Source organism: Hippopotamus amphibius, chromosome 4 (assembly GCF_030028045.1).
Source record: "Hippopotamus amphibius kiboko isolate mHipAmp2 chromosome 4, mHipAmp2.hap2, whole genome shotgun sequence".
In the NCBI taxonomy this organism is placed as follows: domain Eukaryota; kingdom Metazoa; phylum Chordata; class Mammalia; order Artiodactyla; family Hippopotamidae; genus Hippopotamus; species Hippopotamus amphibius.
Genome location: NC_080189.1, coordinates 86,562,730 through 86,577,446, shown reverse-complemented (window position 1 = coordinate 86,577,446; position 14,717 = coordinate 86,562,730). Strand labels below are relative to the sequence as shown.

Genomic DNA, 14,717 nt, shown 5'->3' with positions numbered 1-14,717 from the left:
CGAGCTTCAGCGCAGAACCCGTGAGAACCTCTCTGATGAAAGGCAACGGTGAGGGCGTGCTGGAGTTAATCCAGGTGCAGGTGGGAGGCTTGCTTTGGCCCAGACACACAGAGCCACCAAGCAGAGAGGGCCACAGCCTCCATCCCAAGAGGCACTAGCAGTTCAGTATGAAATACGGGGCTGGGGGCTACCCACTGGCGGCCGCCTCGGGTCAGCTGTCCCCTGGCCACCCCGGTGTGGCCGGATCAGGGGCGAGGCGGCTCGTCCTCCCCTCCGGGGCTGCCTTTCAGGGCGCTGCCGCCGCCGCCGCCGCGCTGCTCCTGCATACATTAAAACGTAGCAGGGTTTAGAACCGCCTGTGAGTGCCTATAAATACAATTTACTGTCTGGCCTCACAAGTAACAGGGGAAGCCTATTTTTTTTTTTTTTTTCCTTCTTAAAAAGCCAGCCAGCTTGAGGCAGGCACTCTGCTACCATGGAAGAGAAGAAAGCATTTCCCTTACAAAGAACAGCTGGGGGTCGTGTCGAGGCTCCACACCCTGCCGTGTGCAGAGAGTGGCATGCAAACATTTCGACAAAGGCCCCAGCGAGAGCAGGAAGTATTTTTTATGGAAAGAGAAATACCTTGCAGGTGAGGGATCTTGTGCAAGGTTTCTTTGTCTCGGGATCCAATACTCCACAGTGTTTATTTGGGTCAAATTCTCTCTCTGGTTTAAGAAACAAACAAAAAATATAAGAAAAAAGGAGACTAAATAGGATTTGGCATTAAGACTACATTTTAAAAAATGCACATTTGCACCAACAAGTGAGACATTGTCAGGCAATCTGTTTTTTTTTTTTTTTTTTTTTCTTCCAACCGGCTGCTAAAATGCTTCCAGAACCGCTGGGGGAAGATGGCGCTCCCCTCTGAACCCGAGAGTTTCCAAGTCCAGCTTTGGTGGGGACGCGGTAGGGATCGGAATGCACAAGGGAACAGGGTGGGGGCGGGCAGCGGAAGGAAAGGAACCGTGCTGCTCTCACACTGTATTTCACTCCAAACAATTCCCCAGGTACCTCTGGGCAGAGCTGGCTGCAGACCAGGGAGAGCCAGCTGAGGCCCAAGGGCCACTTCTTCCCTGGGGGTAGCTCCAAGAACACATCACCCACCCCCCTTCCTGCCCCGCCTTCCTAATAGTTGCAGCCATTTAAGTGGGAGATTATTCCTTGGCCTGTCAGTGTGACCTGCCTTCCTCATGCTTTGCAAGGTCCTCAGCATGAGGCTTTCCACCGAGCCTCGCCGACCAGAAAAATCATTTCCCTGATTCAGGAACACACAGGCAGGGGCAGGGGCAGGTGTGGGCTTTACGCTGAGGCTGAACCTGAAGGTGCAGAGAGGGCAGGGCCTGCCAGTCTCACGGTTGCTCTGCCCCCGGCCTGGGGCCTGATGCTACAGATGGGAACAAGCTAGGCAAGTGGTCCCCTTGGGATGAAGGATGGCTGAGGAAGGCAGGCTTTCCCCAGCTCCTGCCTTCCCGCTGGACTGCTGACGGCTCATGTCAAGGTGACTTCTAAGGAACTTGCTCTTTTTATGCCCATTTTGGATCCTTCACCCTTTCTGGATTACAAAAATGCTCTCCTCCCCTGGAAAATGAGGGGACGTGTGGCAATCTCTTAAGGACCCTTCAGGCTTTAAAGTTCCACCTCTTGATGACCTGTGCTGTTTCTGGAAGGCACCCAGCAAACACCTGAGTCCTGCAGGGTAGGAATGACACAGCTCTTCTGGGCATTCAGCGAGATGGGCAGCAGCGTTGGTGGGGGGGGGGTTGGTGGGTGGGGGGGTGTATATAAACTTGGTGGAATGTCCCCTTAAGGGCCTTGAATAGCTGTGAAGCTAAAAAGAGGTTACCTTGCCTGAAAAACTGTCTGAACTTGCTGGAGTAAACTCTGACCATGAGGAATGCATGCATTCTATTTTTAAAAGAAGGTCTGGGAGCCATGCAGTGGCTGCAACAGTGGTGGTGATGATATTTGCAATAAAACCATTCTCATATCCAAGACAGATTTCCTGGTTGGCTATCAAAATGCATCCTGCCCCTTTCTTTTGTTTTGTCTTGCTCTTTTAAGCTTCATTCTGTAAGAAGAGAAAACTGCTAGGCCTGGAGATTGTCCGCTTCCTATGAGCCCTCTTTGCCCACTGAGGAGGGTCTGGGCGCCAGGCCCCACGCCACCTGGTGTGAGTTCTTTCCCTTGGGCCTGGCCGAGTCAGACCCATGCCCAGATCCACACCAGCACCTGTGTTGGCCTAGAACTGAACAGGTTGTTTGGCTGGGGGTAGGAGCTGGCTGCCAAATGTGAAAGCGAGAGAGATATAACCAAAAACCCAATGAGACAAAACCAACAAAATGCAAAATCAACAAACACAGAAAAAAATCAGGTTAAGGTGCCAGCTGGAAGCCATGGTCATACTTCTGCCAGGACCAGGAAGCCCAGCCTCACTGCACCCAGCCAGGCTTACTGGACTGTCCAGGGACGCGGCCTCCTCTGCAGAATGCAGGTGAACTTTCCCTGCAGGAAGAGAGCCAGGAGCCAGGGGCTCTGTCCACACAATGAGGCCCCCCACCCTCAGAAGAGCGGCAGGCTTTGCCTTTGTTTCCGAACAGTGGGTGAATAGGACACGCAGAGATTTTCAGGGTAAAATAATCGTGTCCTTTGAATGCTTTGGGCCTGAGGTACTTTTAAGAAATAAACTTTTAAAAGTTATAGATGTTAAGATAGAAAAACGGAAACACAGATAAACACAAAGTAGAAAATAACAATGACCCGCAGTTCTTGGGGTGCTTAGGAATTATGCTCATACCAGAGGACACAGCCTCACCCTCACAGGGCGCCTGCTCCGCCCACTGGGCCCATAAACAACGCGGATTTGAACTGTGCAGGTCCACATACACGCAGATTGTTTTCAATAGTAAAACCCGCAGTACTACACAACTGGAGGTTGGTTGAATCCACAGATACGGAGGAACCGTAGATACGGGGAACTGACTAGAAATTATACGGGGATTTCTGACTGCGTGGAGGGTCGGCACCCCTAATCCCTGCGTTGTTCGAGGGTCAACTGTATCTTCTTTTTTCTGGTTAATATTTGATAAATGCCCAGAATGTGTGAAGAAGTTATAAAGTTTACAGCTTTTCTTGGTCTTTTGGAGGAAGTAAAACTGGCAGATTTCCTTCTGCAACAAACCCGAAGCAAATATCATCCACTAGGGGGCCCCTAAGGGCAACCATTGCCTTAAAGACTGGCCATGTGTACCTTCCTGGGTACCCCGAGTGCCTACTCAGTCAAGCAAGTAGATCTGAGAGAGACTCCCTCAACGCCCCACCTGCCGTGCAGGTCCCAGCATTCCCAATTGAAAATTCCAATCTGCTTATGTGGGAAAGGCAGCTGTAGCCCCAGACCACAGACCCAACCTGGAAACCAGCAAGACCAAAGGATGGAGGTGGGCAGACAGCACCAATGCGGCTGCCCCAAGCCTGTCGTGAGCTACCGGGAGGTATCACGGTGGGTTGTCCGACTCCACAGCAGTGAGGCTTTCTGGAACCCAGAGGCAGTTCAGCCCGTCGGTGTGACGACAAGACCCTCCGAATCCACAGACTGCTGTGGGGTGCAGAGCCTTCTGCCTCGGGGTCCCTAGGGTAACTCCTGCTAAGTGCTGAGCTGAGCGAGGGACCTTGTCGGGCCCGGGAGTAAGAGAATGAGTTCTCCCCCTGCATGTTTAGGTGGGGGTTCCCATTTGCAGGTAAACTCCGTGTCCCCCTTAAAACGAAACAGACCTTCTTAATTATAAGAACGCATCACTGCCTCGTTCTGGACGCAACTCAACGGCAGTCTGATCACGAGCCAGACTTGAAGAACACAGACACATACCTGAAAGTCTCCTGTAAGGCTTGTTGTTGTTTTTGGTGCCATTTTGGTGTTTCTTGTCTATGGTGGCGGACAAAATTCCTTTGCCGTTTAAGATCTTCTCTGGGGAAGGTGGCACTGACTTGGACATCAAGAGCGGCTTAATTACAGGTGGGGTGGAGACAGCAGAGGATGAGGTGGAGCAGGAGGTGACTGCAGTAGTGGTTGTAGAGTTCATTTTGACATTGGCACCATCTGCCTTCACTAGGTTAGGAATTTTCTCTAAGCTGACTACGGGAACCGGAACACTGCAAAATAAATGAACAAACACACACAATTGCCTTCTTTGATACATCTGGTCTGCTGAGAAGATATCCCCACTTATCATTATCAGGACACTTCCTTATCACTTATTTATACTCCTCCTCTACGCGAGCAGCAGGATTCCAGTTTTGATAGGAGGGAGATGCATGCCTTAGAAAGGACCAACAGGGGGTGTGAGGCTGGCACAGCGCCAGGGATGGCATCAGAGCTTGACTGATTACCTCCTGGACCTGTGGTCCCCATAGATCCTGCAGCTCCCCCCTTCTCAGTTCCTTTTGTCGGCAGTCTCCGAGACAGCACCTTGGGCTGAACAAGGCGCCCGCCGTGAAGCTCAGGGAGCGATGCTGTCTGTCCCCGAAGATGGTGTGCCACGGAGCCGAGTGCTGAATCACGCCCCCTCCCCCCCCCGCTGTCGGCTGGTCTCCCACCCGGGCGGGCGATCGGGCCTGACATCTGCTTAGCTCAGAGCGCTGACAGGCTCACACCACACGGAGGCATGGCTGCGGGCCAGCATGCCACGCTGCACACTGTCAGAGGACTTCTGGATCACTCATCCCGGGGATGGGCTCAGATTGAGTGAGCCGCCATGGAACATTATCTAATATTCCATTTCAGGCAGCTAGTTATGTAAATAGGCAATTCTCAAGGCTGGCAGGTGAGAGGATGAATTTTAAGAAGACAGAGCACAAAGGTGCGTGTTTGCTCTCCAGAATCTGTCACCTTAGCCCCACTTCCCTGCCATTTCTTCTGTAATGGATATGCATTTGATTTCTGTGCATTTCATGCAGGAGGACCCTGCGTCTGGTGGGCGGTGGAGGACTCTGTCTCAGGGTCTGAAAAGATGAGATGAGATGAATAAGCTTTGCTTTGGTTCCTGAACTAGATTCCCTTTCCTCCTTGCAGGGGGGTGGAATTCGAACACTTCAGCCCCCCCAAGTCATCTCTGAGCTGAGAGAGGAGCCAACTTGGCTATCTGAATGCCAAATGGGCTAGAACAGGGCTTAGACATGCTTGCAGACAATGGGGGGCATGAAAGACAGGCTGGTTTTGCAGGGGAGGAGCCTTATCTGTCCACACGGCTGGCTGGCTCTCCCTTCTCTAAGATTCATTCACAGAGCATTTCTTTGATCAATTTGTTCATGAAATTAAAAATTATTTCAGCAACCACTCAGCCCCTGCCCCTTTTCTGACTTTGAAACAGGATCCCCGATGTTATTTATAGGCCTTTGCCAGGGAGAAGGGCACTCAGTGGTGAAGCACACTGTTGCCGGACTTCAGACTTCACCCGAGGACCACGTGCTTTCTTGGCCCGGGGAAGCATGGGGTGGGACTTCAGGTCCCACGTGAGGGGAAACTGGAACAGCGGTTTTTAGAAAGACACAAAGTCACTGACAGTTCAGCCTTTGATCAGTGTTTCAATCACCGAGATACAGCTGCACTGCTGCTACTTTCTAGTTAATGGCAATTCTCAAAGCACTCTCCTATCGCTGAAGAACAGTACAAGAAGCCCTTGAAAAGTCAGCACACTAAGCAGCTGCAAAAATATTACCTGGTGAAATCTGTGCTGCATTCCTGATTTCTTCCAAATGGTAAAAAATGCAAAGCCATGGGATAGGGAATTCTGTTTGGCTCATTCCTTCACTCAATTTTAAAAGACACAAATTATAGAAAGCAGGGTCACAAAGAGATATTTGTACACTATGTTCACAGCAGCACTATTCACAATGGCCAAAAGCTGGAAGCAACCGAAATGTCCACTCATGGACAGGCGAATAAACAAAATGCGGTATATACTTGCAATGGAATATTATTCAGCCTTAAAAAAGAAGGAAATTCTGATACATGGATGAACATTGAAGCCATTATGGTAAATGAAATAAGCAAGTCAGGAAAAGATGAATAATCTATGATTCCACTCAGGTGAGGCATCTTGAGTGGTCAAGTTCATAGAGACAGAAAACAGAATGGTGGGTGCAGGGGAGCTGCAGTTTTGTGGGTGTCAAACTGCTGTTTTGCAAGCTGAAAAGAGTTCTGGAGATCGGCTGCATGACAATATGAATGTACTTAACGCTCCTGAACTGTACTTTAAACATGGTTAAGATGGGAAATTAAAACTATTTCACCATAGTTGAAAAAATTTTTTTAATGTACAAACTAAAAAAATAAAAATCCCACAAATTACAAAACTCATATAACTTATACTTCAATATCCTGACTTTAAAAACATATACTATAAAAGTCTGCTTAAAAAGCTCTCGTCGATTTATTTGTCACCCTTGTTCTGAACTGTAGACTTTTATTTCTTTAGAAAAAAGTTAAACTTCAAGTGTTGGTGTGAACACGTGGACTAGTAGCCAGGTGACAAGATTCTCTAGCACACGTGTGGGCTCCTCTGATATACTTCCTTGTGGAGCCAAGTGAGTTCAGGAAAGGAAATGAGGACCTTCACGGTCCAGATGCAGCTCTTGTTCCACGAGCCGGTCTGAGTCACATGCTGAGTACTCATGAGCTTAGCAGACAGATATGATGTCAGGATAGAATGATCCACAGCAATTGTTCCAACTGAAATAAATTCAAAAACCACGTCAAGTGGTCCGCAGATGCTCACAGTACAGTCTGCTCTCCCCTGAAGTCACCATCCAGTGCAGTGAGCCCCTTAAGGCAGCTGCAAGAGCACAGGTGCACCAGGTCCAGCCTCTGGAACAGTGCCAGGTGACTCATCTCTCCGATGGTGATGTGTCTTTCCGATTGTGTGTTGGTGACTGAGCTTGAGCCAGGCCAGCGAATGTGTGTGACTGATCTCCTAATTTGGGATTTTTTCCACCACTTGAGCGTGGTCCACTCACACCCTCTACTGCCAACGTTTCCATAACTCCAGCTGGACTTCAATCCCAATGCCCAGAGACAGGATGTGGAACTGAAGCTCATCAGTAGCAAGAAGGGAAGGCTGATGTGCGGTCTTCTTGGATTGGAATGGGGGGTGTTAGGGAAGAAAATCTGATCGAGAATATTTCAAAGGGCTCCAAAAACCAGATGAGTCAGTAAGGAGGGGAGCCACTGAGTAAACATCCCTGGAGCCAGGTGAGCGGCCACTTGGCAGTGGAAGGAGAAGGGAGACTGAGGTGCCGGGGTGGGAATGCTAAGGGCGTCCACTAGCTAATGGAGGAGGGCTACAGAAAGGAGGAGAGACTGGGGACCATCCCTGGTCTTTTTTTCTCCAGCATCCCTTCTTTCCCCCAAAGGCTTTGGGCTTCTCCTCTAAGGCGACCTGCTTCTGGCCTGAGCTGAGAAGGTACTTCTGTTGGGAGTTAAGAGAAGACAGGGAAGAAGGCAGCTCAGTGATAGTGGGGAGGATCAAACACATCCTCAGGGGAAATGAGAGAGAGAGAGCACGAAAAAAGAGAGAGAGAGAATTGAAAGTCCTTCCTAGCTGACCTCACCACCCTCATTCCCTGGCATAAATGTCAGCCATCGGTCCAGCTGAGAATTTAGTCTCCTCTCTTCACTACTATTGGCAACAGCCCCCGGATCCCAAATGGATGAACAAGGAAGAGATGACTGTAAGAAGGTACCACGCAATTTGGAAAGCCAACCCCAGAGGTTCAATCTTTTTCCAGCCCTGGCTAACATAAGGCGCTCTCGAGAGCCCCAAGTCCTGTTTCACTTACATACAGGCCCCCGTGTGTGTGAGGGAGGGCAGCTGCCTGGACACCATCATCTCAGGACTGTCTTCTCCTTTCTCTCATCATCCCCTTTCTCACTCCTCTCACTACTCTGCCATCACCTCTCCTGGCCAATAAGTAGAGCGTCCCAGTCCTCGGCAGTGGACCCTGAATAACAGGTTCACTTTTTTCCATTTGTAAAGAAGTCAGAAAATTCTGACCCCTTCTGTCACAGTTTGGGCATCTCTCCCCTTTTTTGTGTCAGATCACAGGAACTCCAACACCTCCTTGTGCTACTAGGAGCTGGGAGAGGTGGAGAGATGGCAACACCCAAATGACCAACGAAGCAATTTATTAGTCTGTTTGCTTAGTTCCCCCTAAGGTTAACCAAAGCCCCTCAAGTTCCTTCCCTTTCAATCCTAAGGGATACACTTACACACTTCCTGAGGTCTCACAATTAGCTGCATGTATCATCTCACTACTGTCCTTCCTTCGAGGAGCAATGTTTGAAAGGGAATGATGCGTCCCCACTCTTTCCCTGCTGCTTTCATAATGCCTGTTTTGTTCTCTTGGGATGAACTCTCTCAGGGAGCCCAGGGCTGCAGTTTGTTCCCCTGCTGTGTCTAATACACTGGGAGCACTTATCTCCTTGTTATCTCTGCGTCGCTGTCTCGGGTCCCAGGAAGGGATCCCACAGCCCAGAACAGTCCTTCGTCATCTTCCTTGCTGGGTCTATCTTGCTTTTTTAGTGCTGCTTCAGTTGCCTTGCCTCTTCTTCCTGGGTGCTCGGCCTGTCTGAATTTACCTTTCTAGACCAAGGAGGGTCCACTGGCTTTAAGAAAAAAGGTTCTGGCACCAGGTAGATTCCCCTCCCTGCCCAGTGATGTCTGCAAAAGAGCAGAGGTGGAGAATCTTATCGTGCCGTTTTGAGGGCCACCGTGTCGCTGGACCAGCTGCTCTCCCGCCAGCTATGCTTTCCTGGTGATCATGATTTATCCTTTCATCATCAACAGATAAGCCTTAAAAGGATGGTTCAGAAAATCTTCAGGCCTGCAGAAATCATTGCCAGCCCTGCTCCACTTAGCAGCACAGGGGAAAGATGGATTTGACAGGCGGGAGCCTGAAGACATATGGTATTTGTGCTGTGGGTTACGTGTCTGATGAGAGTTCTCAGCTGTCTGATTTCTTCCCACCAATTCCTTCGACAAAGGCTCATGAGCCTGTGCTTCTGGCCTGGCAGAATTTTGAGGATCTCTGATTTACTGGCCGATCCTTGAAAAGGTCATCTCACCTGGCCTCTTACCTTCCAAGCAGGGATAGTAGGTAAGTCATCCCAAATCAAAAGGAACTGACCCTATTTTAAAAGGCCCTCAGAGAAGGAATTCTATTTGGCTCTCCTGGATGCATTTTGGGGGCTGCTATTAGGACATTATGTCAAATTTGGATTCTCTAAGTTGAAGAAATACTTGGGACGTTCTTGAAGCCTAAGCGTCAGGCAATCACTAAGAATCAGCCTAAATAACAGAGCTACAAAGCCCCACTCGGGTACGACAGACACAGGAGGTGCTACATAAATACTGACGAATGAATACACAGTGTTTTTTTCAATCTGGAAAAAGTTGGAGAAAACTTTCAGAAAGCCAATTTGTAAACACCTAAAGCAAACAGAAAACAAGGTAAGCAACCACAGAGTAGAGGAAATAAGGAAGTCTGCCAGATGAATCTAATATTATTCCGTGGCTAAGTGTCAGGCCTCGCGGGCAGAGAGAAAGCACCAGGCATCATCTCTCCTGGCCTTGGCACAGTTTTGGATGCCCTCCCACATAACACACCCTCAGGAAGCTGGCAAAATGTGGTCAGATCACACAGCTTTTGGGGGTGAGTGGCCCTGGCAGCTGAGGCAAAAAAAGATTGGTTAGCAGGGTTTCATGCCAGCCCAGAGTGGTACCCAGAGGAGCTTGCAGGGGCCCATTACTGGCCAAGAAGATTAAAGCGTCTTCATCCGTGACTTGGGTGATGGGTCAAGACCTCGTCCATCATTGGGGGAAGAGGCAGTTAGTCTTTGGGAAGAATGACACGGGACTTTCCCTTAGGAGGCGGGAGAAATGAACAAGCTGACTTTGACGAATGGTAAACGTGGCTGGAAGCAAGTAAGATCAAATCAGGGAGGACAAGTAGGGCCGAATTGGGGGTCTGTGCCTTGTCACTGTTCTGATAAAGTCATAGAATGTGGAGGGTGTTGCAAGATAGTTTAGGATAATGGTTAGGAATACAGGCTTTGAAATCAGACAAACCTAGATCCAAATCCTGCCTTTTCTATTGCTAGATGCATTGTGGTGGGAAAGACACCCAACTTCTGTGGGAGTTAGAAAAGGGCGACTGGCCTGGCAGGTGGATGAGCGCTGGCCTCTGTTCCTCCTCGCCTCCTTGGTGGGATGGCCTCGCAGCGCAAACCCAGGCAGGCCTATGAGGCTGCCCTGCCTGGCATCTCAAAACCTCCCTACTCTGGCCTTAGTTTCCTTAACAGTAAAATGAAGGTCATAACAGATACGTGAAGTGATTAAGTGAGATAATACAAAGTGCTTAGCATGGTGCCTGGGCACATAATTGACCCCCAATAAATTGTAGCCAAAACACAAAGGGGAGAGAGGGTCACGCTGTCCCCTCTCCCCACTGACCCCGATGCTTCTGGGGTATACGTTTGGGTGCAAGTTACTGTCACCATCAGAGCTTTCTGTCCTCTTAGCCCTTCTGGTCCCACAATGGAGGGAGGGGTGGACAAGGCGGCAGGAGCAGACGACGGGTGGGAGCCGGGGACCCTCTATACTCACAGAGAGTGGAGGACGACTCCTTGGGGGTGCAGAAGGGGAAAGACAGAGCTAAGTAAGAAGCCTTTTCAGACTCCATCCCTTTCCAAGAGCCCTCAGCCCTACTTCACAATCCCACCTGCTTCTCTGTCTCTAGTCTCCTAGGCACTGCCCTAGCCTGGACTAGTGGTAAAAGCTCCCCCCGGGTATACATTCCAGAAGAGCGAGATGAGCTCCAGTCTCCTCTGACACAAACACGTTGTCTCCTGAAACCCTGACGTATGTGAGACAACGGGGGTCCTCGCTGGCCCCAAGGCGTCTTCTGGAAGAAGAGCTGTATGTGCCCTCCTCTAGGCTGCTCCACGTTCCCTGGAAGCAGGAAGCCCCAGCATCAGCCTCTGTCAATGTCCCCGGCACTTCTGCTAATCAGGGTTTACCAAGGCACAGAGCTCAGAAGGTGGTCTCTGAACGCCATGAGAGGTCAACGGGCACTAAACACCCTGACATTCCTGGGACGCCTTAATGCCCCAAGACCGTGGGAAGACTCAGCAAGCCAGAGGGAGGAAGGGAAGGAAGGGAAAACAGAGTGCTGGCACGGCAGGGCACATGAAGCTGGACAGGCTGTCTCTGGAGACCAGTCTGTACTGGGGACCTACCTGCCTGCAGGGGCGCAGCCTCAGGCAGTGCGTCCTCGGAAACGTAAGACGAGCGCAGACCAAACCAACCGTACCTGTTCGGTGCCTTTCCTTCTACATGTGAGAACGAAAAGCTTCACAATGAAAATGAGTCGTTAGCGAAATTCACATCAAGGCATAAACGGTGTCGAGGGCCTTTGAGGGCAAGATTTGAGATAGAAGAGACCAGGAAGCAAGCGGATTCCGGAGGGAGCGCTTCTGCAGGGCAGAACGGAGCCCCCAGCGCCGGCTCAGGACAGGCTTCGCTCAGGAGCTGCCAGTGGGCGCGCTCCCGCCTGCAGCCACCAGAGGTCACCGGCTCCCGCTGCGGCCGCTACGAGCTGCCCTGTCGGCCGGGCCTGCCCCTTGCCCTTCAGAGCTAGTGCAGCCACCATGTTCACTGCCTCCCTCAAACCCTGCAGCCGACACTGACCCAGAGGGAGAGAAAGGACCCTCACAGAACATCTTCCATCCCCCTGCCAGGGAAGGCGGGGAGCCAGGCCCAGGGCTCACACCCTCTGCCTTTGCTCTCAGGAAGCTTGTTCTGAGCACAGCATCCCTGGCTACCGTCAGCGCCCCAGCCTCTGCTCCCAGCTTCCTTCACAGGGGCATCTCCCCAGGAAGCATCTTTCCTCTCAACCTCGTCCTCCTTCTCCATATTGGAACCCAGCACTGGACAGGCGGTCCCGTACCCAAACCACATCCATCCATAAGGCCAAGCACATTTTATTTAAACCCTCAAGAGTTTAGTCTTCACACTGACCTACAACAAACTCAGGAAATGCTTTGCCTCAAATTAAATACACTGTGTTTTTAAAAAGCTCTACATTAACAACATCACCAGCCAGTTGGAGACCTTCCCCAATGTTCAGTCACCCTTTCTATGTTACCACTCAGGTCTTGTCATCACCGCTTGCCTAAACTTGATCAAAATCCCAACATCACACTTTCTGTGCAGCCTCTATCCATCTTCACCAATGCAAATCTGACCCAGCTACCCTGCTGTTTAGAAGGCTTTGTGGGCTCCCCACTGCCCAGCAGACCAAGTCCAACCTCCCAGCTGGGCCCCCACGGCTCCTGCCCTGGGTACCTTCTCCCCTGCCTCGCGGGACTCTTCGCTCCATCAACACTGTGTCCGTCGTCCTGGTTCTGGGCCTTTCTGTGGGTGGGCGGTTCCTTCTGCTGCTGTGCCCGCCTCCCTCCTCAGGGTGAACATGCCCCCATCTGCTCTGATCGGGATTGGTTCTCTCCTCCCTCAATGGTGGCTGTGCCTGCCTTGGTGTTTCTGCCACACTTATCACATCAAAGAGCAAGGTTTTAGTTTTGTGGCCTGGCCAGACCATGAGCTACCTGAGGACGGGGACTGGGCCAAGTGTATATATCACTCCGGAGTTATCCCACTGACATACATACTTTTTAGTACTTAGGCTCAACCAGTGTTTCGTGAATGAATCAATGTTTGCAGTGAAGGTTAAATCACATAACACAATACAAAACAAACCAGCTCTCCACCAGCACAAATGCTTTCGGAAAGGACCTGCCTGCAGCTGTCTCTTTTCTTAGTAGATGAGCCACTGCGATGACAAAGGTGCGGGTCGGGGGGTGAGGAGCTGTCGACCTCCCCCCCATCCCTTTCGCCTCTCACTCACCCTCGCCATGTACACACTGAGCTCGGCCAGGTGCTGGGCAGTAGACTGTGCCTGGGCACAGGTGGTGTTTCCTCCTCACCCCCAATTTGTAGATGAGGAAACTGAGGCTTAGGAAGGTTGGCCCAGGGCATTCATTCCGCAAAGTCAAGAGCAGGAGAGGGGTTTGACTTCAGGGAGCTGTAAGGGCGGGGCTCTTTATCACAGCCCCAGCTCCACCCCTGTCCCCCGCTGTGTGTGCCACCTCAGGCTGGCCACTTCATCACCTTGGGCTCCTGTTTCCTCATCTCATCACCAAGTAGCCTTGGGGCTCAAAAGGGAGTGGCGCTACTGAGACTTCCCTGGTGGTCCAGGGATTAGGACTCTGAGCTCTCACTGCTGAGGGCCTGGGTTTGATCCCTGGTTGGGGAACTAAGATCCCATAAGTCACGTGGCACAGCCAAACAACAACAGCAACAACAACAACAAAACCAAAAAGAAAAAAGAAAAAAAAAGAAAGGAAAAAAAAAGGGAGTGGAGCTATAAAGGCATCTAAAAACTACAATGGGCTCTGTAGACATGAAGGACCGTGATTACTAACCTTCGTGGCTTAGCCTCTCTCCATCAGGCCATTTCTTTTCCCTCTCCAGCTGTCCTAGCCGATGTCTTCCTTCCTTAGACTCTAGTAATTATTTTTGAGCACTTCTGTGATTTGACAAGGTCAGTTGAGTTTACACCCAAGGAGCTGTCCATCGTTCTTTCGAAACTCAGGGAAGAGGCAGCAGATGTGTAAGCGCCGGATGCCTCCCTGTCCTGGCAGGGACATTATCCCCTCTGGATGCCTGAATATTCCAACCTGCCTCCCTTCCATCCTCGTACCCACAGGCCTCTCTCTTTTCCTCTATGGCTCGTCACAGTAACCTCCGCCTGCTCCTTCAGCCCACCCGCCTTCCCTCCCTCATCCTCTGTCCCACTCCTTCTCCCTTGACACCCACACCTACAATACTAGGGGCACAAACTAGCCTCAGAATGTTCCCCCCTCATCCAGCGACAGGCGGGATTTGTAAGTGGGACACCAGGGAGGGACTTCCATGGAATGCCATACCACCTCCTCACTTCCCTCCTGATCAAGGTCTTCCTCATACGGTCAAGTGCATCCCAGAACACGACATGCAGGAGCTGTGCTATGGGCATGACTGTAACTGTCGCCTCTAATTGAAAAGAAAACACCTTCCCCTTCTTGCCAGAGCACAGAGAGTTTTTCCTTTTCATCACCCAGGACCTAGTTCTTCCTTCCTACCTCTAATAATTGTAACGGGGAAAAAGAATGCCATGATGGAAAATGGCACCCTGATTTCTCCTCAAGACTCAAAAGATCATTATTTATACCTATGTTTCCTTTAGCATCTCTGTGAGGAAGGAGAAGGAGGAGTTCTAATTTTATAGACTCCTTCATTCGTTCACTCACGCATCGTACTTTAGTTTATGAAATATCTGCTGGATGCCAGACTCCATGCTAAAAAAATGGGGATTCAGGGAGCAAGGGAGGATAGAGGTGCAAATAAGTACCATATGATGGTAGCTCTTATTCCAGTGTCTTGAGTGTTAATGAGAGCTCAGAAGAAGGAGCCTCTTAGTCTGTATAAAAAGTCCAGGAAGGCTTCATGGAGGAAGTGATGCTCCTGCAGAGATTTTAAGCAAGGGTAGGGACAGGCAAGGAGGCCACTCCTGGTAAGGGAAACAGC

At 50.5% G+C, this 14,717-nt stretch overlaps 1 protein-coding gene across 10 annotated transcripts in view; it reads right to left on the bottom strand.

Annotated features, from left to right (window-relative positions):
- The window catches only part of ATXN7L1 (ataxin 7 like 1), a 226,452-nt gene that overhangs the window by 21,852 nt on the left and 189,883 nt on the right, over nucleotides 1–14,717 (bottom strand). For all 10 annotated transcript variants that reach the window (XM_057733552.1, XM_057733550.1, XM_057733551.1 and 7 more), the window contains 2 exons: nucleotides 3,905–4,188; nucleotides 625–707 (listed from right to left, as the gene is read on the bottom strand). In XM_057733552.1, coding sequence (XP_057589535.1) covers nucleotides 625–707; nucleotides 3,905–4,188 — 367 coding nt within the window. The remainder of the gene's footprint in view (nucleotides 1–624; nucleotides 708–3,904; nucleotides 4,189–14,717) is intronic.